General features: G+C 51.1%; 1 protein-coding gene across 10 annotated transcripts in view; it reads right to left on the reverse strand.

The window, feature by feature from the left end:
• mef2cb (myocyte enhancer factor 2cb) overlaps window positions 1–20,361 on the reverse strand; it is a 56,353-nt gene that overhangs the window by 14,289 nt on the left and 21,703 nt on the right. For all 10 annotated transcript variants that reach the window (XM_076997701.1, XM_076997696.1, XM_076997705.1 and 7 more), the window contains exons 2-3: window positions 20,129–20,332; window positions 11,515–11,718 (exon numbers count right to left, since the gene is read on the reverse strand). In XM_076997701.1, coding sequence (XP_076853816.1) covers window positions 11,515–11,718; window positions 20,129–20,182 — 258 coding nt within the window. In that variant the 5' untranslated portion in view covers window positions 20,183–20,332. The remainder of the gene's footprint in view (window positions 1–11,514; window positions 11,719–20,128; window positions 20,333–20,361) is intronic.

Below are 20,361 nucleotides of genomic sequence, written 5' to 3' on the forward strand. Positions count from 1 at the left end.
GCCAACGTTAGACATGCTTGACGGAGGGGCGGGGCACGTCTCAGGCGTTCAAAGCCTACGCCCGTGTTGAAGCTCTTCATTTCAGTGTCTCAGTGCTAAATATTTTTTGTTTCATAGCAACAACTGTTGATTTGATATGTAGACCATGGGGGTTTAAACTTAAACCAAGTTGCCTATTGACAAATATTAGGCATACCTTTATAGATCTACAGATCTATATATATGTACAATATATATATGAAAAATATAATTTCTAACAAATGTACACCCAGTAAGCAGTGGAATAGAACCAGCATGTGCTAATATGAAATCATAAAAAAAACAAGAAAAAATGCATAAATAAAAACTTATGTTATAACAAAAAGAAAAGTCATGGGACATAAGGACACACATCAAATACAGCCCCGAATCCAGGAGATTCAGAACCGCCAACAGTGTCACGGACCCTCCCAACTAGCAGTTACCCTCCCAGCCACCTGATGGCGACCTTCTAGTAGAAATGACACTCGCAGTAAGTAACGGCACACGGCGGGTCTGGGAGCCACACGTGTGCACTGTAACCTCGCTGCACGTAGCGAGAGCAGCACAATCCGGCCCTCCACCGAGAGTTCACAGACATTTGCTAAATGAGCTCGTTGGCACGAGCCTGCATGCGTCACGTACACAAATAACCGCGTGTCCCCTCGTGACTTAGTCGAAGCGAACGGAGCGAGACGCCTCATCAAAGCGCCGCGCGGCCGACTATAAAGAGAGATTAGCGTATACGGGGGACGCAGGCGCTCGCGAACGACGGTGGCGGTCGGGGCGCGCGCGCGCGCGTCCGCACACACGGCGTCCCTTTCATCTGTCCGTCTGCATCACACACCCCGTAATTAAATTTACTTTGCCGACGTCAAGACTTGATGAAGACTGACAAAAAGAGTGAGATGAGATGGGTTAGATGCTGTCTTTACTGTGACATATTGAACAGAAGGTGTTGGGAGGGAATGGAAATACTTGTATAGGTGTTTCGCAATGACAACCGTCTTCAGTTTATCATTATGAGCTGATCAAGAGCTTTCAAGAATGAAGTGCACAGAAAACTACAGGGACATATAATGCATCTATTGGCTTACTGTAAAATGTTCCTTCTTTAATATCATTACATTATAAGAAACGTAACCCTCTCGTAATAATCAATCAAAAACCCAAATGTTTGTAATATTTCATTATTTCAAGATTCTAATTAATCTAAATCAAGGAAAATTACTGACAAAATACAGATTTTGTGATGCTATTTTCTTTAGACTAAAGAATCAACTTGTATATGAGCAAACAAGCTGTGTTCTGTGTTTACAACTCTGGGCTTCCTTAGGTCTGAGCGGTCTTTAAATAAACCTGAATGGCTCCAGTGATGTTTAGGTTTACTGCAGTGCTAACAGCAGGCAGGTACTGCACTGGCACTTGTGGAGGGGGTTGGAGGAGGTGGGGGGGCGAGGGGGTGGTGTTGAGGGGTGGAGAGGCGGTGTCGGACTGATGGAGGATCGTGCTGGCAGAGGGAGCTTTCAAACAGGCCCCGGCAGTTTAAGAGCCAGCATGGGGCTTGCCACAGCACCCCACACCCCCCACTACCCCTCCACCCCCCCCCGGAGGCCAGCAGCTACGCCACTCATTCCAGACATGTGCACCTGTCAGAGCACCCACACCTGTCACCAGCCTTCATGAGTGCACACACACACACACACACACACATGCACACACGCACACACTATTGCAGGGGGCAGAGGAAGAGCCAATCACAAGTCTGTATCCGGAGGATGGCCATAAATGGCTCATAGGCTCTTGATTCATCTCTCTTTCCATCTCCCTGCCTCTCTATCCCTCCATCTCTTTCTGTCGGTCTCCCGCTCTATCCGTCCATCTTTAACAGTCTAAAGTTCAATGCTAGTAACGCACATAGACACAGTTTTTAATTAAAACAAAAGACCCTCAAAAACTTGCTTAAAAAACCCCTTGCTTGACAATTAAATCAATTTCCCAACACACCACTCTGTGTCTTTAATGTTTCCAGTTTGCGTGGCTAAAAATAATCTGCTGTAGAGAACAAACCCTCTCTGTGCTCTCGGCACACTGAGAAATCATTTCCCTGCCTGACATCTTAATAGCTTCAGTAGATGAAAGCCGCATGATCCACCGTCCAAAACATTATTGATGAGGAGTAATCAATCTAACAAAGTGGAAAACGGCTTAGCAATGGGAGAAGAGGCACAGAGGCAGTGGGAAGCCATACAATAGAGAGAGAGAGAGAGAGAACGTATGTGAGAAAGTGATGGAGGGTTTGAGCTAGAAACATCAAGAGAGAACAAGAGGAACGGAGGAGCAGAGGACAGATGAGGAGGAGAGGGGAGGAGAGGGGAAGTGGAAGTGTTGGAAGGTAGAATGGGTGACAGGCCCAGGTCGAGCTGCAGTACGGGAGGTGGGGACGGAGACAGACATAGGGAGTAACCCCTGCTGAGGCCCCCGCTCCTAATTAAACAACCTCCTCTCGCCGCTCCCTCCGGCTCCTTCCAGAGCGGTGGAGGTGGAGTGGCCTACATACTCTCATCTTCTCTAACCTTCAGCCCGCTGCATGTATGTGGATGAGTGTGCGCGCGTGTCTCGACACACACAGGTCTCTGACGCAGCCATTAGGTGGAGTCCAAACACCCTCGATCGACTGAATAAACCACGTCAGGTCGAGAAGGCCAAGCTGAGGGTCAGGCTCTTACACTGACTCATCCAGAAGCCTTAAAAAATCCCTGAATCCATCCCACTTTGAACTCTTCCTGCCTATAACAAGTTACCGACACCTCAGGGGGGACTCCTGGGTGTAGTGGAGTCAGGACCGGTCCGTGTGCTCGTGTTGCTGGTGGTGGGCCTCACAGAAGGAGCAGGAGAGGGAGGCTGGCAGTGGGGGGGTGTTCACAGTGTGTAGAGGAGAAGCCCGTCAGGCAGAACCACTACAGCGCCGCTGCCTGGGTCTCTGGTAAAACTATATACTCAAGAGCCTCTTTTCCTCGCTAAATCGTGTTAGCAGGTCTGAATGAAAAGCGTGTGCTTCCGGACGACATCCGCGCTTCAGCAGCTGGGAGGTTTGCCTTATTCAGCACGTGGTGTGACCAAAACCCTTTTTCCACCCTGGTCTGAAGACGCCCGCTAAAAGCTGCCGGCTCTGAGGTGGTCGTCTTAGGCCAGCAAGAATGACTTCATGCCTTGTGGCAGCCCCACCTCCGCCATGTGTGTGTGTGTGTGTGTGTGTGTGTGTGTGTGTGTGTGTGGAGACCCTTACAAGTGGGGTGCAGCGCTACACCCGCTCTTCTACCTCGTTTCATGGTGCCTCACTAAAAGTCAGTGCAGGAAGGGGAGGGGCGGGTTGGTTACACACGCACACACACATGCAAAGCAGACCGACTGACCACGCGTTCATCCTGCACCTTCCGCTCTACAGAACCAAGAGTCTCCTCTAGCCTGAGTGGCAGGTTCATTGGAAGCAGGCACTCCACCATTCCGGTGGCTTGGGGGGGGGGGGGGGGGGGGGGGGGGGGGTTGGAGGGTTGGAGGGTTGTTGCAGTTTAAATGCACTGCGATGTAGCCTAAGTTGACAAGGACTTGCACACACACACACACACACACACACACACACACACCCCACCCCCGTGTGCGGGAGCTAAAGACCGCTTCTCTTCACAGGAGACAATATGCCCATCTCTGCTCATACGGCCACCACACGCCTTCCACCACGTCTCTGAAAGCGAGGGGCTTTTTGGCTCTTCCAAACCCGGCACATCGGCTATTTTACCGTAATTGTGATTCTGTAAAAAAAAAAAAAAAAAAAAGAAAAGAAAAAAAAGGAAAAACAAGCCTCCTCCCCATTCACTGTAATCAAGTATCAAAGAGACGAGCTTAAGACCCATCAGCCCACAGTTAAAGCAATACCACACTTTAAGGATGTAATTACAGCTGTCTGTGCTTCATATCATATTGGGAGGGGGGCGCAGGAAAAAACCAACGCGCGCAGATAAGTGCTGTGGTTGGGGGCTGAATGTAGGCTAATCCCAGTATAAAGGCCCTTAGGGCGGGCCCGCACAGCGGAGTGGCACAATGGTAAACCGGGTGGCACTGTGCTCGAGAACCCGCAGCTGGTCCTCATAACGACATTCAAATGCGTGAAGAACGGGGGGTGGGGGGGAGCAGTGAATTGCTTCATGATACTGGTTTTAAGTGCATAGACTGGATCTGGGGGCTTAAGATTTTAGTAGGGTAATTTCCTTAAGGCACAGAGAAGATGGCTGGAGGTTTACTGCCACTGTTACTGCAGATTAGGAATGATTAAAAGGAATGTTCCATGTTCACAACCTTAATATAAAGATTCGAATGTGCGACCAAGTTAGCATGAAGCCGCTGTCTTCTGTGGAACAATATTTGCTCTGTGTCTTCCTCAAGAGGCGGTGCCTGCTGATTACACTTCACGTTCCTCCACTGGGTCTGTATTAATGACGAGGACAGTGGAGGCGTTCATATTTTATGAGGCACCTTGGAGCCGCAGAACGACTCCTCAGTTGGGCGGAATGAAGACCGGCTTATTCCATGGCTGCCTTCCTATTTGCTACCAATCTGGCTTTTTTTTCTGTTTTTTTTTTTTATATGCAGAGGGATGCTCTGACATCACCCACACACACACACACACACACACACACCTACACACACACACACCACCAGCACCACTCACACACCTACACAGGCCCACAAACATCCCGGCACACCCACATACACACACCCCGACGTACCTATTTGTGCAACAAACTGTGTTTTTGGGGTTGTGGCGAGGTCGAGGTTCCCTCCCGCAAGCACGAAAACACGCTCACGCCCACCTACACGCACACGCGAGCGTCACTTATCAGCGTTTGTGCGCTGCGGGCCTCTTATCGCGCAGCTGCACAGCAGGAAACGGCCGAGGGCTTTGAGGAACAATGACCCGACCCCTGACCTCTCTGCTGTGACCTTGGTTTTCCACACCCTAACCAGGCTGGGTAGCTGACTGCCACATACGCCCCACAGCCTAAAATAGACCATCTCTTCACTCGCACTGGCAACCAGAATCCGGCGTGTTTTAAGCAATTTAAAAACTGAAAAAAAAGAAAGGTTCGTTTGCTGGGACGTCAGACAGAAGGACATGCATGAAATCCTGTGGCTACTTTACCCACATTCCAAACATTCTATTTTGCCTTCGGACACGAGATAAAAATTCACACTCGGTTCCTCCAGGCTGTGTAACTGAGTGAACACACGCGCAGTAAAACGTTCGTCCCGGTGTCTTAATCTGCCTCCTGCTTTAAAAACGCACGGAAAAGCTCGGAAGCCATTTACGGCGTCGTTGTCGCCTTCACAACCCCCCTCCCCAGGCTAATGAAGTCAAACGAGCCTTTCAACAGCACTTCTCCAGAGTACAGGCAGGAAAAATATAGAATGAAAAACCCAAACGGACACTGGCAAACCTTTATCCCGAGGATCGAATGTTTATTGCCCCCCCCTCTCCCCCCGAGGTCTGGTAGGAAAGGGGGGGTAGGGGTCTCGTGTCTTAGCCGGCCTTGGGCGGCCATTCAGCAGGCGCTGAATGAAAAGAGGCCTGCACGCTCACCCTGTCTCTCCTCTCCTATTCTTCTCCATTCGCCTCGCCAGCACAGTAAGCTGAGAGCTAAATTTAGCGCCGGGGCTATTTTTAGTCCACTAGTGTTTTTTTTGAGGCATTTATTAGGGGAAGAATACTAAAAAAAAACACACACACATATGCTCTCTCACGCACGCTCAACACACACACACACACACACACACACATGGGGAGAAAAGAGGGAGTGAGTGGGAGAAAGGGAGACAGAGAGAGGGGAGAGGGAGGGAGAGGCGGGAAGGGAGAGAGAGGGTGAGAGAGGGAGAGAGAGGGAGAGAGAGGGAGAGCCCCCCCTTTCCCCCCCGGCCATCTGAATTGCACTAGTTTTTTTTAAGTGTTACTGTGAGTGGTCTGCAGCTGTTTCCAATCAGAGGACGGGTGGGGAAAACATGAGAGAGGGGTGAGAGAGGAAGAGCACGAGAGAGAGAGAGAGAAAGAGAGAGAGAGAGAGAGAGAGAGAGAGAGAGAGAGAGAGAGAGCACATGCAAATGAACTTGTTTTTTACCCCCTACATTACATCAGCCACGAGGCATAAATACAACAAGTTGTCCTGTGGCCGTCTGTCCAAACAGACAAGAGACGCTTGAGGGTTTCGTGAACACAAAGGACCCCCTCAGCTCCCGCAGTATGGCTTAGAAAGGCTGCCAGAGGCCTCCCATCCATATGAAATATGCCTTAGCTCATCTGGATTGGGAAAGAGTTAGGTCGTAGCTCATCCCTCCTGCCGCGAGACACAGTATCGTCGCTGAACGGATACAGCCGAAGGAAATTCTACCTCGTCACAAAAACGAGTGTAACCAAAGGAAGCTCTCTGAAGTATCATATTTTTACGTTCTTCCTTTTTACACTCAGATCTTCAGCTCTGTCAGTCTCCCATTCACGACGAAAGCACTTTCTCCACCTCCTCCCTCCTGCCCCAAAGGTCGTGTGCTTAACTGGACGGGCCCCTAATCCCAAACTCAACGCGAAAAACAAGAAATGTCCAGGGCTCACATATCATTTTGTCTAATGACCATTCACCGTACAGTACTGACCGCAATGTACGTGCCCCCAGAACAGGGGTGAAGGACAGGAGAGGTTTTATTTCCCTTAATCCTGGTAACCGCAAACACTTGAGCCTATCTGATCAGAGCTTAAGGCTTCTATGTGAGGGGCTACCGGCAAGCCAGGGAAGAGTCACATAGCGGCCCTTTGTGAGGGGTTATGAACAGGCCTTCGACGGCCACACTGCGAGGAAAAGAAAAAAAGAAAACCTTAACGGCCCAAGCTTAGACTCTTAGACTTCTCGTGTCGACTGCGCAAACAAGCAGGAAAAGAGGCATTTTCAAGAGGCAAGAGAGGCTATATGCTACACGCGGTTGACGTGTGAGCACCCACACAAGCAAAATATCTTTTAATTAAGTCGAAAACGGCTACTCTGAGGAGAAATTAAAACTGAAATCAGTCCAATTAATTAGTGTTCCTTGGCAACATTAAGTGCTCTGAAAGATGTTTAATGAACCTGAGTCCACGCTTCTGTGTCGTCTGAGGGGTTTTTTTTTTTTTGCTTCCCCTCCCCCCTCCTCCTCCCTGTCTCCCTCAGACAGGCGACACTGGAGAGGAGGCGAACGCCCCGCACGCGCTCCCTCACACATCTCGGCATGCGGAGAACCATACGAGGGCAAAACATCGTGAGGGAGCTTTGCAGAATCTCATTAGCCGAGCAGGTAGTCATTAACAGAATGACCTTTGGAAATAATTACCGCCCTCTCGTTCTCGGGCGCCGTTCCCTCAGCACACCACCCCCTCATTTCCACCTCTCTCCACCCACCCTCTCTCTCTCTCTCTCTCTCTCTCTCTCTCTCTTTCTCTCTCTCCCCCTCCACTCCACCCTCTCCCTCTCTCCACTCCACCGTTCGGAAGTCGCAGGTGTGAGCGCAGGTCAGGCAAACGCTAGCTGAGATTAAAAGGTGAATGTTGGGATGAGGCTAATCTGGGGGGGAATGGGATTGGACAGATCCGTCTCTGGCGTCTGGGTCACGTTCCTGGCTCCATGTGGACAGGAGTATGAGACGGGTTGACTGGACTACTGGGGTTTCATTTCCCATTAATGGAGATTTTGCACCCTATCAAGTATATGGAAAAACACAAAGGTTCCCACGTCTAAAATATCCCATTAAATCTTAATGACGCCAAAGCCCAGGAAACACTGGTAAAACAAAAAGCTCTGCATGTAATCACAGATAACTAATTTTATAGTCAGTTAGGCATGAGTCTGAAAGTGCCTCCACTAACAATGTCCCCTCGGAGGGCCAGAGTGAGGGAGGAGCCGGTGGCTGTCCCTGACCCCGCCCCCTTACCTGACCCCGCCCCACCCTGACCCCAACTCCGCCTTCAGCACTGCACAGCATTACTGTTGAGGCTGGTGACACCAAGCCATGTTTGACAACAGAATTAGCAAGTGATTGCTACAGGTTTGGTTTGGAAGTCATTCAGATGAGGATTATGCAAATGAATGCAGACAAATGCTGAAGCCACACCCACATATCGATTATCTCAGATCTTTCTTTGCCTGGCTGGCACTTTTCTAAGCAGTGCAGGTCTGAATGGGTTCACCATAGAATCGTAACATTCAGTGTGGGAGTTTTCTCTTTCTCCTGGAAGAAAAAAAACACGTAATGGGATTCCATAAAATAAAAAGAATGGCTTGGATTTTATGCCTTTTTGCGTACATCGTTGGCATCGGAAACAACCTCTCGTAAGCGAATTATCGCTGCATCTCCGTCTTTATCTCCTCTTTGTCTCCCTCTTCTTAGTCAGCCTGAATATGGCCTCTCATTATAGTGCGTCGGGCGAAGAGACTAACGTAGCGGACCATCCTGCTAACACAGGAAAGGTCCTGACCCCGGAGACAGAAACAGGGGCGGGCAGGAAGAGCGGCGTTGCGGGGCGAGCGGACGGGCGAGGGGGCGGGGCTTGCAGTGAAAGGGGCTGGGCCGGGCCGCTGCTGCCACTCTCCTGGCAACGCTAATTACTGACCAAAGACATACTAATTACACGCAGCTTTATTGCTAATGTAGCAGGGAGCTCTTCAAGACGCCCACATACCATGTGCTGCCTCTCCTATCTCTCCTTACCCCCCCCACCCCAGCACATCCCGCGCCTGAGATGAGCCGGGCGAAGACAGGAAAACTGCCTGCAAGTGTGTGTGTGTGTGTGTGTGTGTTTGTTTGTCCCTTGATCGAGTATGTATGTGTGTGTGTGTTTGTGTGTGTGTGTTTGTTTGTTTGTCCCTTGATCGAGTATGTATGTGTGTGTGTGTGTGTGTGGGGTCTGTGCTTCTCATCTTTTTGTGCACCTCTAATTCTGTGCGCACCTAACACGCCTGCGTGCTAATTTACACGACGCACAATTCAAACCTACAAACAAGGACGCACGATTGGATGGCATGTGTACATTTGGTGTGAAGGCATGAACCTCCGTGCCGCCTCCCCCCCCCAACCCCCTACCGTAGCTCAAAGCTGCTCAGGCAGCTTGGGCGCCCCCCATACACCCCCCCTCCCCATCAGCCCACCCTGAGGCTTCATCCCCATCCTGCCATCACAACAGGAAGTCTGCTTTGTTCCTGCTCACCTCCCCCCGCCCACGTCCCCCTGGCCGTGATGTAACGTAGCAGCAGCCAAACGGAGGGGCCTGCAGGAGCCCTGTCTGCCTCCCCGCTCACCGAGACGCCCTACGCTCCCCACGATCCCCCCTACTCTCCCCACGATCCCCCCCCACCCCTCCGCCGGCGTGCCGAATGATCCGGGGCTGCTTTGGAGAGGCAGGACAGGGCTTCGGAGGGGCTTCTTCTCTTCTCGTTCTCCCTCTTTTCTCTTCTCCTCTCACACCGCTTGGCTCTAGACGCCCGCTACGAGTCTCCTCCGGGGGTTCGAGACATGGCCTCTTCTGCCAGGCAGCTCTGCCAAAAACGCCGACGTCCGGGGTCTGCGGTCTGTTCCAGGGGCTTCAGAGGGCCTCGTCTCTTCAGACACCCCACCCCCACCACACCCCAACCCCCACCCCGCTGGGCCTCCTCCACGGGCTAATCTGGATCTCACGCATTCCGTAATTCCGGTTACGGATTACGTGAAGGTTACCGCCCGCAGAATCCGATGCAAATGAAGTCGGGGTGGATGAGAGTTCGGAGAGACGTGGTCTTTCTGAGGTGGCGTTCTGACACGTGCTTGCTTGGCTTTAAGGGGATTCCCGAAATAAAGCGAAGGCGGTTTGTAAATCATTGTCTGGCCAGAGATCAGGCTGGAAGGGGGGGGGGGGGGGGCAGGGTTAAAAGAGCGTATCCTCACGAATGCCTATGGCGCGGTAATGGAGCGCAGCTACGACTTTGGAGAGCATCTGGGTTTTGCTGTGCTGGGAACAACACACAGCATGCGAGTCTGGATGGAAGCCCCGGCTAGTCAGCACGACGAACCCGCCGAGCGTGGTGTTGCGTACGGGAGGTGGACACTGAATCACCCTTTCAGGGTCTTCGCTGCACAGAACCCAGTGTGAAGGCTGATTCTTCTGCATATTCCACAAAGGGCCTAGTGTGTGTGTGTGTGTGTGTGTGTGTGTGTGTGTGTGTGTGTGTGTGTTTGACTTAGCATGATGAATATATAAAGTTTGAAGTCAAAGAAGAAAAAAAGAATCTGAATTTGAAGAAATATTGAGCTAATGAAAAAAGGCGGCGCAGACATGAGCTTGTGTGAAATGGAGGTGGAGAGAGGAGCGAGGGAAGGATTCCAAAACTCTGGAGAGTTCACGCAATATTTCAGAAAGAGACTGTTGACAGAAGTCTAAAAAGTGTGCCTTTAAATTAACAACTAAGCCAAGAACACTTTCAGTGTCACTCAGTGGCTAATTGCTTCCAGTGTTCTCATTCTGGACTTTGGTTTGGAGAATGACTGCAGGAACCTTTACGTGGAATCTCTTCAGTAACTACACCTCCTGTATCTAGATCAGATGTGTGGACTCACGTTCTCGGAGGTGCAGTGCTCCTCTGCTCTGCGGCCCTCCCGACACGTGGAGGCCAGCCACTGAGCTGATCGGGGAGAACACTGTGGTCGCTCGTGACCGGGGGATAACACGCCTGATCCTCAGGCCCGGACAATACCAGCCCGGCTCAGAGGGAATATCCTTCTACACAGCCTCAGGTGTCTTGACGGCTCGCTGTGACGCTAGGGGAAATCCTGTTGCGTAATCTGCTAAGGCCGGGTTTAAGGTCCGCTCCTGGACGCCAGCCACGTGAGCGCTGGCCAGCTGCCGTGCTCGGCTCTAGCCAAGACCGGCTCGGGTTTCAGGAGCCGAGGACCCGTGACCGGGGCCGGAAGACGGCTCGAGGCTTCGGGGGGTTCTGGCTAGCAGTGCAGGAGCGGCGGAGATGCACGAGGTAGGGCCGGCTCTGGCTGGATGACAGGCCACATGACAGGGTGCTCATGTCATACACGCCGGTTCCTGTCTGCTTTCTATAAAAAGAGGTCTGGCTGCCAGGACCTGTCCTCTGGCAACACTCTACAAATCTGTCTTCCTCTCCACGCACACGTCAGTGTCTACACAGACCTGTCTGCACATGTGATCGGGGACACCTGAAAAAGATGACTGAAATGGTCTGAAAGATTCAGGGTAAACATCCGACATTATACCTCGTGCCCGTAACGAACGTGCGATGTTATACAGTTGCTTCCCTAACAGAATCTACTCAGCTTCCCACATCTGTCGGTCCATTCGCTCCACTTCTTTAACCCCCTAAGCGGGGCTCATCTGGCCCGTATGGGTGTGCGTGCGCTCACGCTAGCCGGGTCGGGGCGTCTCACCTCCACGATGTCCGAGTTGGTCCTGCTCTCGTGCGGCTCGTTGTACTCGGTGTATTTGAGCAGCACCTTGTCCATGTCCGTGCTGGCGTACTGGAAGAGCTTGTTGGTGCTGTTGAAGATGATGAGGGCGATCTCGCAGTCGCACAGCACGCTCAGCTCGTAGGCCTTCTTCATCAGGCCGAACTTGCGCTTGGTGAACGTCACCTGCGTTGGAGGGGAGGAGGGGTGGGGTTGTTCAAGAAGGGGGAAGGATGGAGGAAAAGAAGGTGAAAAAGATGTTTAAGCTTCTAAGATGTGGCTGTGAAGGCATGAATGTGCGTGAGAATGAATGGTGTGTGTGTTTGTGTGCATATTTTGATGTGCAGGAATACGGTCTTAAATCGTCCTGTCCATTGGAGTTGCCCTGAGCACAACTCTACTGTCGGAAAACCAATGCCCTCCCTTTCCCTTTGAGTTCATCCAAAATGTCTGGGAAAACAGACTCTGGCATAATATAACTTTTTCCACTCATAAATCAAGTAAAGGTTACTAATATAAATTCTTGAATATCTGGACTTACACCGAAAGATAAAGTGTGTGTTCTTATTTTTATGTAAAAGAAATGTATAAAACAAAACAAGCAATACAAACAAAACAATGTTTATTTCCACCCCCTGATTAACCTCCCCTGTCTTGTCTAATTATGAGAATAACTTCAAGCAATATCTGATGTATAACTGAACATCTTTCATAAAAACCCATACTCTTAATTTCTTATTGTGCTTTTTTAAATTACTTTTTTATTATTAAATAATTGTAAAATTGCTGAACTGAAGGCCTTCCCAGAGTCCAATGAAGCACAGAATGTTTTGAAAATGTTTGAAGTAGATCGACACACACACGTAAACACACACAGGTGCGCAAGTCCATACACATACGCACACACCCCTGCATCCGCACACACACGCGCACACACACGCACGCACACACACACACACACGCACTCGCACACACACACACACACACACACACAAACAGTGGTATTTTGCATCTTGCAGTACCATCTCAGAACTGCCTTCATCTATCAAATAGGAAGATATTAGATATCAGAGCCTGCAGCCCTAATGCAACGTCTCACGTGACATTTCAGATGGTTTATATGATCACTGCTTTATGAACCTGCAATAATTAACAGGGCAAAAACTGCCCCATGCACGTAATAAATGAACTGCACACACACAGACATGTGCCAGCGCATGCTCACACAGACACGTGCACGTGCACACACGTGCCAGGACCGAAGCTCAACAGTTGAGTCTGTCATGACCCCTCTAATCTTTCGTCATGACATGCTTCAAGTGCAAAAACCGTAGACGCATCGTCACGGAGCCAGTTACCAGGAGAAAGACAGAGGAAACAGGGAGGGAGGACGCCCCTGTGTGTTTTGTTCACCAGCGGGACATGGCGTTCGCTCTCCAAAACGCCACACGACTGCAGGCGCCCAGAGCTGACGGACGGCGGCTCCGACAAAATCCCAAACAAAGCGTGACATTAATTGAGCCTACAGTTCGGTGCGTCGCGTCTGACACGTGGCAAGCTTTCGCCGGCGGAGGGTTGGGGGTCCTCGCAGGTGTGCCCACGCACAACACACTGCTGCCAGCAGCTACTAAACACCACCCCGCGCCCCTCCCCCGCTCGCCGCCTCCTCGCATCACGCAGGTGCCATCTGATCGCCGACAGTGGCACGCCGGGCGCCTCCGGCCCAGCTACCAACGACAGCCACAAAAAACAAAACACACACGAAAAAAAAAAAAAAACAAATGGCCCGGCGCCATGTCAGGGACCCTCTGTCACCGCACCTCCTTACAACCCCCCCCCACCGGCCGATTCTGCGAGGGAAGTGATTATGTTTTGATTATGTCTCATCAGTGAAGTTCGTTATGGGATGACGGGGGGGGGGGGAGACATCGATTGTTTTGACAGCTCGCTTGCTATTTAAGAAAAGACCGAACGCGACGAACGTGTGAGCCTCGCGCGCGCGGAGAAAAGTTGTTGCTCCGCCCGGAGCCTACGCCGCCTGTGTGAAGTTTCTCTGCGCGGCGAGAAGTTTCTTCACCGCTGAGTCATTGTGCAGCCGGTGATGAGGACGTGAACGCCAGGACTTGGGAGATGTTTGATTCTTTCTCTCCTGCCTTCTCAGACATGTCGAGAGCGCCCGCGCCATGTCGCTTCGCACGCTCAGAAGGTGACGTGTGCTGGGATACGCACAACTGCAAAAACCTACGTTGTCATCAAGATATTGGGAATTGAAAAATTTATTTTATATATATATTGCAGCCAACCAACAATATGTAATGACTCCCACAGGACATCGGGATGCTATGATAATCTGCTTGGATCACAGAAGTCTGTGTTGAAGAGCTGCACATCTTGACACCAAGTGTCTCAGCGCAGATCAGGGGGAGTTTGCTTCTCCTTATTTCTAAAGTCAATAATGGTGCCCTGACTGACCTTTATTCAATTAGCCTCAGCGCTGCCGCTCTAAGCAGAGAAGTGGGACAGGACAGAGCAGTTAAGCCGATGCTGCCTGCATTCGACTTTGTGTGGTGAGGACGACCTCGCGCTCGAACCCGTGCTGCCTTCCCTCGGCCCTCCCCTTGAAGCGCAGCCAAGCTGCCGCGCCTCGCTCTTCCTGCCTCGGCGGAGCTGGAGGAGAGTCGCGGCGCTAATTGCTGAAAATGGCATCGTCGGCACCTTCCCCGCCGCGAGGAGAGGGGGTGCGAACACTCAGGAGAGCGGCGTGGAAAGTCAAGCCGCGAGAGAGGTGCAGGTGGTGCGACGGGTTGACTGCTGAGCCTTCGCGGAAGACTCTCTGAGAATGAGCGGACATGACGACATGCGAACGCGTGACGGGCGGGGACGGAACCCGTTCGGCCGTTCCGACGCCTGTGCGCTCCAGAGCTGTACGTTTCAGTACGGCACTTCTGCTGTGGCCCACCATGATCCGAATCTGACTTTAAACCGGCGTAGAGTCTCACGTATACCGCCGATCGGGAAAGATGAACACAATTCCCAGAATGGAGCGAGGGGGCTGAGCGGCCAGGAAAAAGCAGGTCAGTGGCGGCCCGTCTCTCTCCGACCTGCATGCGAGGGGGGCTGGAGACAAGGGGTCAGGAAGCACATTTGCCTGCATTTCCTGTCATAACAGGAAGTGCCTGACGGCTTCCCCTTCACAATGGCTTCGCTTCTCCTTCCTGCCTACCCCCTCCAGCCTGCCCCCCCCCACCTCCCCTCCCCCCAGGGGAGGGGTTGTTCCTCTGGAGGACAGGGACAGAGAGGACGAGTGGCCATTCGTCAACATGCCCCCCCACCACCCCTCCACCCCTGTTCACTGGACCCACTCCACCCCCTCCTCCTGAATCGCCCGTGTTCTGCCCTCAGGCCCCGGGGATCCACTCCCCTTCAACTGCCCATTCGTGGACGCCCTAATTGGAGACGTGCAAGCTCATGGCCGACAATGGTGGCCTTTGTGCGATTGCGCGTCCATATTATGCTTCCGTCAACGCCGCCCCCACACCCTGCAGGCTCCACCCGCAAGTTCTGCTGAAGTGAGCATGAAAAGGTGCACAAAGTGGATTCAAATATTAAGATATTTATATTCATAGTTGGTTATGAAACCTTTGGAGTAAATGAGGCTTGGGGTAACACCTCTCAGGAATGAGTCGTAGACGTGACACTGAAGCTATTCGCGGTAGCAACAAGAGAATCGACACAGCACGCATAGCTCATTGTTCCCCTTATGTATTTTCCAATTTAATGCAAATGTTACCTCTAGCCTTCTAAGAAGCAAATACAACAGGCTTGAATTAAAAATCTAAATATACGTATTAGGAATTGGGCAGTAATAAGAAAAAAGAATGACAATGAACGCAAGAGGAAGTGGCTGTTTTCAGAGAAGGCTGATTTGCAGAAGGTAGAATTATATGAAGCGAAAGGAATTTGAGAAGAAGAAGAAGAAGAAGAAGAAGGAGGAGAAGGAGAAGATGTAGAAGGAGAAGATGTAGAAGGAGAAGATGAAGAAGGAGAAGATGAAGAAGTAGAAGAAGTCGAAAACCACGGCACTTTTTTCCCTTTTCACCAAACCAGACGCAGAGGAAGCGATCAGAGGGGCGAGGTGGGAGCGGGAGGAAGGTGAGCAGGGGCTGATGGGATACCCAGAGGGGCTCATTATTTTCCTGCTGTTAATTTCACTCCGCCTGTTTCGCACCTCTCCGCTGTTGATTAGAGAGACGTCTCTATTGTCACGGGTGCTGGGAATCCGGCTTCGTCTCGATGCCATCACTCCACCTCCGAGAGCAGGCGAGGGGCAAAGTTCCTGAGTGCCGCAGACGGTCGTAGCCCAGACGGTCGTAGCCCAGACGGTCGTAGCCCAGACGGTATTATCCCAGACAATTATACTAATGGTTGCTTGTTCGACACCAGTACAATAAACACCAGTTGGAATGAGACTGGTTGATTCCTCACCTGTATTTGTGTGGTATGCCACAAACACATTGTGTAAACGAGATGTCGGTCAAGCTATAATATTGTAGGTCTACAATTTTTGGTTTATGCCAATACGGTAAATGGCACACAGTACAAATCAAGGATTCTCACACACTTTCCTCCAATGGCACACGCAGTACCCACTGTTACTTCAGGCCATGTTAAACAGGGTCTCCTCCTTGAAGAGGGATGGGTCAGCTGCAAATCATTTATCCTTCCTGACTAATGACTACATCCCCTGTCCTGCCCTGCTGCCATCAGGGGCCACTTCCTCCCTGGCCTCTCTTGACCCGGCTCGAGTGTGTCTGGCCACCTGGGCAGATGGATCACGCATTCGACACTCTCCATTAGGTCTAACTGCTGCCGTCTCCAGCACGGGCCAATCCGACGCCGCCACGTCCGGCTCGGGTGCGTTTGGGCCGCTGGGTGGATCCGGCCTGAACCGTTCGCGGTTTTCCTGGACCTTCCCGTTGTTGGACCCTCGTGCGTGGTCAAACGGAGCTGCCGGCGGACCGTCTAGTTGGGCGGCAGGCAGGCAGACGGCTGGCCGGCATGCCGCCCAGCACATTTTTTTAATGACATAGGGGATCCTTTCATGTGACGCCGCTGGTAAGAGAGCTTGAGTGGCTGTGGGGGTGTGGGGCCAGGCATCGCACACTGATGCCCTCTGTGCAGACGTCCGGGCAGACATTCAACGACGGGGAGGCCTGCTGGAGGTGCCTGTGCTCTGGAGAAGTGTTTTCAGGGTGGCGAGGGCTCGGGGGGAGAGCGGCCTGAAGTGGCCGTCCAGGGTGACGAGGGAGGGGCCGTCACGGAGGGCCCCGTGCGTGCCAGCGCTGCGCTGCTGGCTGGCTGGGTGGCCCGAGGCCCGCCACTGGGAAGAGGGCGATGAAAACAGCAGAATGGTGGTTGGAAACATGAGTTTTCAAAGTCGTTTTCAACTTCTGAAGTCCGTGCGAGGTTTAGGCAACGCTGAGATAAGCGGTCCGTTGTGTATTCTGTCTCTTTGAGGCGGTCTCATATGGGCTAACAATGGGCTTCGTGGTATGTTTAGGTCTCACGTGCCGAACTTTGCAGTGAGATCCAAATCACACTTTTACACATACCTTAGTCCACATACTTCTTTATATTTAAGCTTGATACGACACAAAGTACATGCAGTTAGAATTACAGTTTTTTAAGTTATTTGGTCTGCCAGATAAGAATAATTTGACCACTTCTGCTCTTAGCGCTAAAAACAGTCATGGAACTGTGGGGTCAGATGCTGGACGTGGCATTTGTAGGAAAACCGCACACACATCTCAAGAATGTTGCACCAAAGGTAACGCTACTGTGGCGGAAGCTTCTTTATTTTGCTTTGGTATGGAAAGATTTTCCTTAATGGGGAAGTGAAAATATGCAAAGGCTCAGCCGCGACTTCAACAAACCGAGACTGGAGGGGGGGGTGGGGGGGGAGAAGGGGGAAAAGGCTCGTGAGTCAAAGGTCCCCCCCCCCCCTTCCCCGTTCCGAGTCTTGTGATGTCCATCCTGGTTTCCTTGCATCACACATGGCCTGGTTGTTAACAGCTAAGTCGTATCAGTGGACGTAGCAGAACTATCAACTTTAACAATGTACCTCCAAAACAAACGGAGCATAAATTTTAGTTACATGCTTTGACAGACACATTTGGTAAAAACAAAGACCTACGGATAGAGGAAAAAAGCTATTCAAGCTAATGTTGACAAACTTGGGTTTTTTTTTACTTTCCTGTAGACCGTTCAAGGTCAGACACCTTTTCTCATAGGCATGGAGCAGTTTGCGTCCAATAAAACTGTAGCGCAGATAAGGTGTGAAGCGAAGCACGCGTCCCTGTTTCTGAAGGAAACGCTGCTCGGAGTAAACAAAGCTCTTTCTCCCTCATTCTCCCTCTGCTCCACCTTGTCCTCCCTCTAAACCTCTTGATCCCGGAAAGCTGCGGCTTCGACTCTCATCGGGTGTCCTTCCTGTATCCATCTCTGATCTTGAGAGAGCAAGAGAGGGAGAGAGAGAGCAAGAGGAAGAAAGAGAGAGGGGAGCAGAGATAACAGGAGGACAGGATGCTCTCTGCAACATGATCACCTCCCCCAAAACCATCTTGACCTAGACTGTGCACCCAGCATCCTCCTCGCTCTCTCTCACTCTCTCTCTCTCTTTCTCTCTCTCTCTCTCCATCCTTTTCATTGTGGCTCTTCATCAAAGAAACTGTGCCTCTGCCCTGGCCACTATGTTATATCACCTTGACAACCATTCGTCACAGATTAATATCCGTTTACTGGAACGCAGTGAAGGAAGATTCCTGATTTAAAAGGAGACGTCTCATTTAGGCACGTTTTAATATTAGGTTTAATTTTTTTTTACTTTAAGCCGATTCTATAAACATTATAAACATTACCCCTGAACTTTTATAAACCTACAGTCTCCTGCATACAGTTCCCTCCAGCACACAAGCGAGGGTGAAGACGTACCGTTTCGAGAAGCTGCTACTGGTGTTGAGTAGGGGCCGCCATGTGCCCGTCAGCTAGAGGTGCGGATGGTTGGAGCTGGGGCTGGGGGGGATTTTTTGGGGGGTGGGGGGGGTTGGTGTGGTGAGCTTGCTCGTGATGACTAATGTCACCAATCCCCCCCCCACCCCCGCCGTCTGACACGCCCATTACTTTCTCCTTCTCCTCTTCCTCTCCTCCCGCCCACGCCTCCTCTGCCCCTCGCGCGGCCTTCAATAATTGATCAGCCCTTCCCAACGTCCGGACAGCAGCCATTAGCCAGAGTGTACACCCCTTCTACAGCACTGAGACCGCTGGCATCAGTAAGCCGTTAAACCCCACTCCCAAAAGCACAGGTTTTCCCCAACCGCACAGAAACTGCACTTTTTAAATCTATTTATTAATTCATTTATAAATTTATTATTTGCCCCAAATCAGCAGAGGGCTGGAAATAAAATAGATTCTGTCTGTTTACCTAGAGAAGGTTTACCTAGAGAACAAGCTCACAAGCGCACACCAAAAAGCATACAAATAAATAAATAAACAAATACAAAAATCAACTCAACAAGTTGGTAAGAGCGTGCTGCTCAGCTGTGGAGCGCAGCTATGGGGCATCGTTTAAGGTCAAGCCAGGACCGCCTCCTATTCTCCCTGCCTCTGACATCTCCCCCTCTGAAGTCACCTTTAAACTCCTCTTTCTTTGGCAGTGGGCGAACATAAACAGAGAGGACCTCATTGATCTAACCCTAGCTGTAAAACAAGGACCTGTGTTACTGGCACCAACATAATCGATGCGGAGTCCAGAATCTGTTAGCTATGATATCTGTCTGTGTTTGCAGCGCTGGTGTCTCATGCTGTGAGCATTTGGTTCATGAACGGATCATATGGAGCTGTTTATAAAGCTGCGAATCTAAAACGCAAGTTAAGTCAAGTGAAATGAGTAGAGAGAAGAAAAGCAGACCTGGTCAGTGCGGCAGTGCACGTGCAATAACTCAGCTACGCCTGTAATTCATCCCTGAGTATAATGGCTACATTAATTCCATTGTTCTTGAATAAAATTACATCATCTGGACCAAGAATGTAAGAACAAGTGGAAAAACACCAGGTTATTAAGACGAACACAATAACTGTAGAAAAGCCACTGGCTAGATGGCACAAGCCCTTTTGGTGATGTCAGTCAGAGGGCTGTCACCTAATTGGCTTCCGTCTACAGGCAGATTGAAGAAGGAAAACTACTGGACCTAAATAGTGACCCCCCCCCCCCCCCCCCCCACGGGCTCCACTCTCACACACGGGCTCCTCCCCTCTCTCTACCCACTGCGGGCCTCAGCTCGTGTTTGCCTGTTTGTTTGCATTCACCTCCCTCCTGGTCGCCGCCCTCTGCGTAATCTTCCACTGTCATTAGCCGGGGGCCCGCGGCCTGCTGGAAGGCCATCAGAGTCAGCGCCTCTAGTGCTTTTAGTAGCCACAGTCTTCAGTGTGAAGGCTGTTTGGAGTTTATGTTCTCCTGAAAGCCACCAGTCTAAATGCCCTGGTGACGATTAACCCCCCCCCCCCCCCCCAACCAATCCTCCCATCCAGTGCGACTTACCTGTCTGTTGCGTTCGTCCATAATCCGCGTAATCTGAATCTTTTTCCTCCCCATTGTCCCCGTCCTTTAATTTCTCTCCTTTCACCAAATAACTTTATGCTTTTGTTCCCCTTTTTTTCTCTTTTGGTGTTGGGGGGTGGGGGTGCTCAAACCAGGCTTTCTTCTCTGCGCTTGCTCCGCTCAGTTCAGAAATTTCGGCTGTACCTGTGAGAGAGAGAGACACACACAGAGGG

The sequence above is a fragment of the Brachyhypopomus gauderio genome, chromosome 3 (assembly GCF_052324685.1).
Source record: "Brachyhypopomus gauderio isolate BG-103 chromosome 3, BGAUD_0.2, whole genome shotgun sequence".
In the NCBI taxonomy this organism is placed as follows: domain Eukaryota; kingdom Metazoa; phylum Chordata; class Actinopteri; order Gymnotiformes; family Hypopomidae; genus Brachyhypopomus; species Brachyhypopomus gauderio.